Raw genomic sequence first — 8,567 nt, 5'->3', positions numbered from 1 at the left:
ATGATCATTATCACGTGTACATTAGGCAGCTAGGATCTTGTTTTTTTATTTCGTAGTCTACGGATATCTCCCGATCTTTTCCTTGTATAGCGGATACGGTTGGATACTCCTGCCCACGTACTCTATATATGCTACGGCATACGATCAATGCAGATATTGACAATCCACAGAGCGCACAAATAAGTGTCTCTCCAATAGCACGTTTGGTTGTTACTAGTGTCTTTTTAGAAGTGCCATGCCATTTCTACCTAGAGCAACGACCTCACCTCTCTCCTTACTCTTCTCACCATTTTCTAAATGCTTTTTTTTTGTGGATGTGGCTTACCTCTTAGCAATAGTCTAGGCAGATTGTTTGAGACGCTGTGACTGCTTCTTATTTGTGCCCTTTTAATACAAATTAACCACATTCGTGCAACGTGTACTTGAGTACTTGTTATTGTGCACACGTACAAGTATTGTTAAACTTTGTCTATTTTTTCTTTATTTCTGTCTGGTAGACAGCGTATACGTGAGAGAGTTGTGGTAGCACCGATTGAAGAGAAGCTTGTCCAACATTGTCATAGATGGTTTGGGCATATACAACACAGGCCTCCAGAAGCTCCAGTGCATAGCGGACGGTTAAAGCGTGCTGATAATGTCAAGAGAGGTCGGGGTAGACCAAACTTGACATGGGAGGAGTCCGTAAAGAGAGTCCTGAAGGACTGGAATATCACCAAAGAACTAGCCATGGACAGGGGTGCGTGGAAGTTAGCTATCCACTTGCCAGAACCATGAGTTGGTTCGAGATCTTATGGGTTTCAGCTCTAGCCCACCCCAACTTGTTTGGGACCAAGGGCTTAATTGTTGCTGCTGCTGTTGTTGTCTGTCTGTATGCTAGATGACTTCTGCTTCCTGAGCTGATTAATTATAAACTACTTGGGCTTAACAGGTTAACATGTAGGGTAATGGCATGATAAGATGTTACTAAGCTGATTAATCATAAACTAGCTATGGTTTACGTTAACATGCAGGGTGATATCATGATAGGTTGTTAAGCTTCACTTTGTGACCCGTTGGTATCAAAGCAAGGCAAATTAGGTCTATATTGATCTTATGTGATCCTTTTATTACTGGAAGTACTATGCTTTCATCACATCATTTCATATTTGTACTAACGGAACCCGTATAGGTTCTATCAGTTGTCGAGCAAAGAAGAGGTGTAAAGAAGATCTCAATTGTGGCGCACTCTCTGGGTGGTCTTGTTGCCAGATATGCTATAGGAAGGCTTTACGAATGTAGTAACAGAACTAAATGTTCCGTTGGGAACAACAGAGAGCAAGTTGAATGCTTGGAGGGTCTCATAGCTGGCTTAAAACCTATGAACTTTATAACCTTTGCATCACCACATCTGGGTTCAAGTGGAAACAAACAGGTAGCAATATCACTGCTCTCTTCTATTGTTTTATAAACTAGAGTTTGATCATTCAACTGTCTCTTTCCCCGGTTCACATACCCACTTAACCTACCCATGGGAGAGAGATTTAACCGGTACACTCCATTCAGTGCATTCATTATTTAGTGCAATTAGTAAACTAATGTATTTGCGATTCTAACCTTAAGCTTTTAGGAATATGCAATTTGTATTCCTATGAGGCCATACGCCAGCGTATATACCCCTCTCCAAGAGGTAAAAGCCATGTTGTGCTCTAGTCTGCGCCTTCATGAAGGAATCCGCCAACTGTAACTCAGAAGGCACATTCTGAAGTACTTCAACCCACCTGGCCACCTGGGGAAGTACTTGATGGCGACTTCCTTTGGCTGGTGGGAATGGTCCAAGAGCTCCACTTCCCAGGATAGAGGAATCATGTAAGACTCAGGGGATTTTGACGAGGATACGACACCCTGATTTAGGCAGAGCAAGGTCGAAAGCGGGCCAACGACCTTAGCATGGGCTTGACTGGTGACTTGGGCCAACCTTCTATATGGGACGCCTTCATCATCTCGAGGGACAAGGTAGGCAACCAATTCACCCAACTAGTCAGGGTCCGGCACGACCCAGTAGTGCACACCAACTTGTAAACTTACCCGAGCCATGTAACCCTAACTTGACCACGCATACAAGGCCAGTTAGTGGCCCCTCGGTCGGGACCAAATCTTCTCAGATAATTCTACACACCACTAGTGAGATCCAGGGTTCCTCACCTAACCCTTCATCTTCCACCTCTGCCACCACCACGGCGCACCTTGTACCAAGAACCCTAGCTGAGATCTCTCTGATCTCAGGCCAACACACAAAGCAATACATCTTAGCAGCAGGAGTAGGATGTTACCTCTCCAGGGAGGGCCTGGACCTGGGTAGATCGTTGTCTCTTGTGTGCAGCCATCCTGATTTGCCACTCGTAAGCCGTCCGAACAAATTTAGCTATCCATCATGCACCCTTGATAGCTACCACGGGGCAGAACACTGACACTCTTCGAATTCAGATTGCAATAGAACAAGAACATTCAAATGCTTCAGTAATGTTAGTCTCATGTTCAGATTCTTCCACCAGCTCCCCTTTCTATGTGGCTTGCCTTTCCTGGAGCGAAGAGCATCAGAAACTGCACATTTGATTGTTGGAAGAACTGGAAAGCATTTATTCCTTACAGACAGTGATGATGGTAGGCGTCCACTCCTTCTTCAAATGGTTCAGGATCATGATGATATAAAATTCAGGTTATTTTCTGTATTGCGCTCCAGTTGTCCTAATTAATTAGAAGTGTATACGGCATCATTTCTAAAGTATACCATGTTCTGCTGTGCAGATCCGGATTGCGCTCTTTCAAACGACGTGTGGCATATGCGAATGCCAATTTTGACCGTATCCTTTTAACTGATGAAATTTCAACCGTATCGTTTAACTGCTGAAATTTCAACTGTATGCTTTAACTGCTGAATGACATACTTGTGTTCACTGTGTATTGTGAATTGCATATTTTACTTCTAACTGTATACCCACTTAACCAGCTGAAAAGATATGGTGGGTTGGAGAACATCGTCAATCCGGCGTCAACACGAGTTGCCAAAAGTATGTATCAGGAATGGTTTTATGTTTATGGTTTTTTCCCTGTAAGTAAACGAACTAATTTTTAATTGAATTCAACCCCTTCTGCAGCATCGCCTTCTTGTTCGTGATGAGAAGTATCCACATATAGTCCATGTTGATAGAGGAATTATGGACAGAAATGAAACCGAAGTGAGTGCTAATCTCTGTGGCCCAGAAGGTATGCTTGCTTTCTATTGTCGGCTGTTGCCTTAACATTTTCTTAGTTCCCATCATGGTTGCATCAGACTTTTTAGTTCCAATTCTCTTCTTATTGAGTTATTTACATGGGACCTTTTGGTATTCGGCCAACCTTGTTAGGAAGTCGAGTGGCATAGACTGAGTTTGCTGTTAATCAGTTCCCTGCATGCCCGGTTTAAAATAACCTTGAGATCATCTTCATATGAGCTGTTCGCTAGCCCAAACATGTTAAATCTTGTTCATAAGTTGTTGACAAGTGGCAACATTACATGCAGAGGAGATGATAAGAGGCCTAACACAACTGCAGTGGGAACGTGTTGATGTGAGCTTCCAGAAAAGTAGTCAAAGATTGGTTGCGCATAACACCATCCAGGTGTGATTTTTGACCTTTCCAAGCTGACTTTCGTATTTTGATTGAAGTATTGTCTTCATTTTTGGTATCTGAATTTGGTGCTTCCATCCAGTGGCATATGAACTTTTGCTCTAAAAAACAGAGGGGCATTTTTCTAAGTTAAAATCCAATCTAGTCAAATGCACCCAGATATCATTAGCAAAATCACCTTGCATGGAATTGCTTATTCTGTGTACTAGGCCCATTATTATCCTAACTTGATGGTATTGATAACCATGTTGTATATTCAAACAGGAAAAAGTATTTCACATATATACTAATTCAGTAGATATAAAGAAGAAAGATAAAAAAACGTGAAACAAAAGTGACATTGCGGCAATACCCTTCAACAATTTTCACTAAGAAACTCTGGGTACCTGATTCTTTGTTGCGTAGTCGAATATGCCAATGCAATAATACATACATTTTGATCATACTTCTCTTTACTCTATGAACGTCAGGTAAAGAGCTATTGGCTTAACTCAGATGGGGCAGACGTTATCAATCACATGATGGATAATTTCCTCATCTAGTTCATGAACTCCACAGGGTGCACTGTGCCAATATTCGTGTCTGAGTTTGGTTACAAGTGATAGTTCAATTTTGCGTAGGCGGTTTGACCTTGTAGGTTTTATAATTTTCATTCTACACTGAGATATCAAAATTGATTCTTTAGGTTTCTTGTGCTGCAGATGCTAGACTACAACTTTTTTCTTTTATCCACAATCCGCCTCTACCATTTTATTGTACTAGGTAGGAAGTGCGGCTTGCCGCACCAGGCAGCGATGCTGCCAGGTATAGTCATATCCAATTCGGTAATACAATCATTGAAGCGTTGCAAATATATATATAAAAAATAGCATAATATTAGTTGTGTTTATCAATCTATTAACATTTCAGTACATAGCGGCATTTGGTCCAGGAAACAACAAAAGGCTTCAGTCCAGAACTTCAGAACTGATTCTGAAAGGATTCTGCATGATCATATAGCACGGATGACCAGGACTGCTCAGCTTTGAGTTATCTTTGGCATTTCTTGAGATCCACCGAGTTGGCATCATCTATTGTAATTATGTCCATGGTCAGTAGATAGGCTAAAGCATGCGGATTCAATAGAATCACTGGCAAGCTGAGTTGGTTCTCCATAAAATTCCTGTTGAGTTGGCAATAGTGGGGTCGGATATCGATTTTCACCGATGCCATTACTGTGCAGTCATCATCATCAGCAAGTTCGAATGCGTGAATTGTACTGCCAATCTCCGTTTGATAGCTTCTTCGAGCATATATACCTTCTGCTGATGGTAACACAGATGGCAGAGCTACATTCATTGAAAGGTAAAAGAATCTATTAGGTTAATTGGGTATGTTACCATTAGTAAATTTATAGACATATGCATGGCTTAGTTATAACATGTGGAAGCCCCTTAAGTATTAAATCATCATCATCCATCAGTGAGAAGAGAAACACGCATAAGGTCCTTCGCATTCACATGAGAAAAAAACAGCATGATTTTATCTTGGAACACCAAACAATCTACATAATGTAGAAGGGCATGATACCAACTCCATTACGGCTGAACCTACCTAATTAGCAGTAAGAATTGGATAGTGCAAGTGCATGATCACATCTCATCATTCTATATAAGTATATGGCAATAATAACAATAATAATTCATGGGCTGCGAGAGTAGAGAACATTTTTTATATACAAAGGGGCACCATTCACCATTGTCTACCACAAATGTAGGGAAATATAGAGTAGATAGAGTACTAAAACAAAGAAGAGTACAGGTTCCAACGGATGAAATTTGCAAACAACACTCAATAGGGGATGAATAACAATGGGAAATTGTTCTTCTAAGACTGTCTCAAATGATTATGAATCATGGGCATGCCCTGCACACACGCATATGATGCATTTTCATTATTTCCATGCACTACTTGCACTACTGCCTACTCTATAGTTTGCACATGTCAGGCTAGCAATCATCCTTGACATCACATATTGGTGCAACCCAAAAACTAAATGATCCCACCATTATACTCTATGGATTCATGGAGTGAAACATCCTCGAGCACACCTAACACCAATTGGCTCTGCGATAGTATTGCAAATAGTAAGTGGCATCGCTAGAACATCAGTTTTCAGTTATATAGTTTTGGATTACATAAGTATTGTAAAAAAGTCTCAACTTTAACTCACCCTTGTAAGAAAGCAACTGATAGTTAGAGAACTATAAGGAAGCATCAATCACATGCATAACAATCAATATTGATGGATTTCTGCCATCATATTAACATTGCAACTGTTGGGTCCAGGTAAATATTTACGCAAGGAATATACCAAAAAGATTTTGGTCCCACTGTTGGTAGAGCTTAGAGAACAACAAAGTAATGCATAAAACAAAACATGGGACTGTACATATTCTACAGAAACAAATCCATTACACCATGTAGATACAACAAAGATCAATTAGAAGGACCAACTTCTGCTCTGTTTATGAGAGGAAGAAATCAAATAATATTGCAAGACACTGAAAAATGATGGCGAGAACAAAAACGCTATTGTTGCCTTATGTCATTCAAGGAATACCTCAAGAGTTATTTATCTAAACTGTATGTGTGGCTCACTGCCTGAAGAATCGTTGATAGCCCATGAAGCAAATGATAAATGATCTGATGTCCCTGCCTTGATCAGCTCAACAGACACCGGAAGTAGCCACCGACACCATAAAAAATGTTAATTAACAGGTACCGGAAGAAATGATTATGATGCACTGGAACAATTGCATTGTATGCATTGTCTATTGCAGATATAACATGGGTCTCAACTGCAGATATAACATACTCTTATAGAGTATAAGAAAACAACTATAAATATTATCTACTTGGTTGGTAGCTGGAACCATCCAAAGCACCAAAATACAACCTCGACTGCAGTCTACTACTAAGCATCATCAACATGGATCATGCCAATGCATTCTATACATAGCAAGATTTTTTTTACCCAAGATCAAAAGCAGGAAAGCTGGTTCTTGGGATCTATAGCGTAATGGAAGCTTCGAAGGTAAATGAGTCCATCAACTATAACGGCGCAATTGAGTGCAAAACAACGACCTATTGCACCTTATTCGTCGTCTGAGTAGTTTGCAACATGAGACGTTGCAGCCATGTAGGTCAGCACATTGAATATGCTGGAAGAGTTACACTGTAAAGTAATGAAATGCAAGAACTATATCTACACGCAATATTTGGCTAGTGGAGTCTGTAAGTTTATGATTTTGCATAAAGCTAGTTTTTTCCTACAACAAAGGAATAAATTTATTTAACTACTCCCATGTTGCCCAAAATTTGAGAAGGTAACCCCAACTCAAATCCCAATTAAAAGTATCATCATTAACCCAAACCAAAATAATTAAAGTAACATGTTGAGATCACATCAATAGATTCAAGTACTAGATACTCAAGATGTCCATAACGGGGACACGACTAACCATGATTAGTTTATACACTCTGCAAAGGTTTGCGCACTTTTCCCCACAAGACTCGACCGCATCCATGATCGGATGATCGAGATATAGTCTTTCTGAAGCATTAACTCTCTACTACGGACGGACCGGCACACCTACTTTCCCCTACATCTGCTAGTCCACCTCTTCAAGAGCTCACGCAACTTACTCAACTATGCCAGAGCCCATAATGGGTTGTGGCTGCACACGGAAGTTTCTAGCATGAATAATTTTATGATCCCTTTGAGCCTGGGTGGCATTCCATAGGAAAAATCACACGATTACTCCGGGATTCCCAAAACAGGCAACACCTGGTTCCCCAGGTGCCTCAACCGATCCACCGAGATGTATATTAAAGTTGCCACCTTAATGTTATCCATGATTAAATAACTCTCAATTTCCATGTGTGAATCACGATCCAATCCCCGTCTACGAGCATGGCTAAGCAATAAATAAGCATAAGTATATTCTCGGGGTGATCAAAAAGGTATTAGGTTCCTACCTCAAGCACTACAACCAAAACCACATGTTTCCAATCCTACTCATGCAAATATTTGAGGGGCAGAACTAATGCATAGTAAAAACTGGGTATAAAAGAGTATGATCAAAGTGTAACTTGCCTTGCCGACGATCTGCAAACTCTAGAGATTCGTAGTAACAAGCTTCGCACTCCGGGTAATCTAGCGTAGACAAACAATAGCATACATAAGCAATCACTCAAACGAAACACGAGAAAACCGAGAAAAGATCCAAATCGAACACGAAACAAGCAAACGGCTTAAACTAACAAAAGTCAAACCTAACAACAATATTATCATGTGGATTAGGTCTTACCAGTAGGTACATGTGATTAGCTACGATTTGCAAAAAGATTCAACTCAAACGGAGCAACAAAACTCAAAATACGAACGAAACAAGATCGTTTACTAATCTGGACTAAATTGAAATTTTACAGTACCAAAATCATGTTCAAGTTGGTTAACTGGAAAGAACAGAATGAAATGAAGATTTAGGCGCTGGTTTCATCTAATTTGGATAAACGAGTAAAAAGTTATGTTAGTTTAAAGATCAGGGGCTAAATCGTGATAAAAACTTATTCGCGGATAGGTCCCTGGTCGAAAACAAACTGAAAAGGAAAATCCTACAGCGCGAACGTTCGCTAACAGAACTAATCCGACGAAAAACGCCCGTTAAAACGAACGAACGAACGAATATTCGTTAAATAACTAAAAAAAAAACGAAAAAACCGATCTATTCTAAAAACCGAGAAAACCTAAAAAAACCTGGACAGTTTGGGGGTTATACCGGTTCTACAAAAAAACCGGCGGCGACGGCGGCGGCGGATCTGACGGCGGCAACGACGGCGGGGTCGGCGGCGACGGCGGCGCGTGGCGATGCAGCGGG

General features: G+C 40.6%; 1 protein-coding gene across 7 annotated transcripts in view; it reads left to right on the top strand.

Annotated features, from left to right (window-relative positions):
* The window catches only part of LOC123162628 (lipid droplet phospholipase 1), an 11,872-nt gene extending 6,989 nt beyond the window's left edge, over positions 1–4,883 (top strand). For 2 of the 7 annotated variants that reach the window (XM_044580389.1, XM_044580395.1), the window contains exons 4-10: positions 1,169–1,411; positions 2,532–2,695; positions 2,785–2,840; positions 2,995–3,047; positions 3,135–3,243; positions 3,539–3,636; positions 4,555–4,883. In XM_044580389.1, coding sequence (XP_044436324.1) covers positions 1,169–1,411; positions 2,532–2,695; positions 2,785–2,840; positions 2,995–3,047; positions 3,135–3,243; positions 3,539–3,636; positions 4,555–4,644 — 813 coding nt within the window. In that variant the 3' untranslated portion in view covers positions 4,645–4,883. The other 5 variants (XM_044580392.1, XM_044580391.1, XM_044580390.1 and 2 more) reach the window with 5 other exon arrangements.
* The last annotated feature ends 3,684 nt before the right edge of the window (positions 4,884–8,567 follow it).

The sequence above is a fragment of the Triticum aestivum genome, chromosome 7B (assembly GCF_018294505.1).
Source record: "Triticum aestivum cultivar Chinese Spring chromosome 7B, IWGSC CS RefSeq v2.1, whole genome shotgun sequence".
Lineage (NCBI taxonomy): Eukaryota > Viridiplantae > Streptophyta > Magnoliopsida > Poales > Poaceae > Triticum > Triticum aestivum.
The sequence above is the reverse complement of the archived record's forward strand: the minus strand, read 5'-3'. Positions and strand labels throughout refer to the sequence as shown.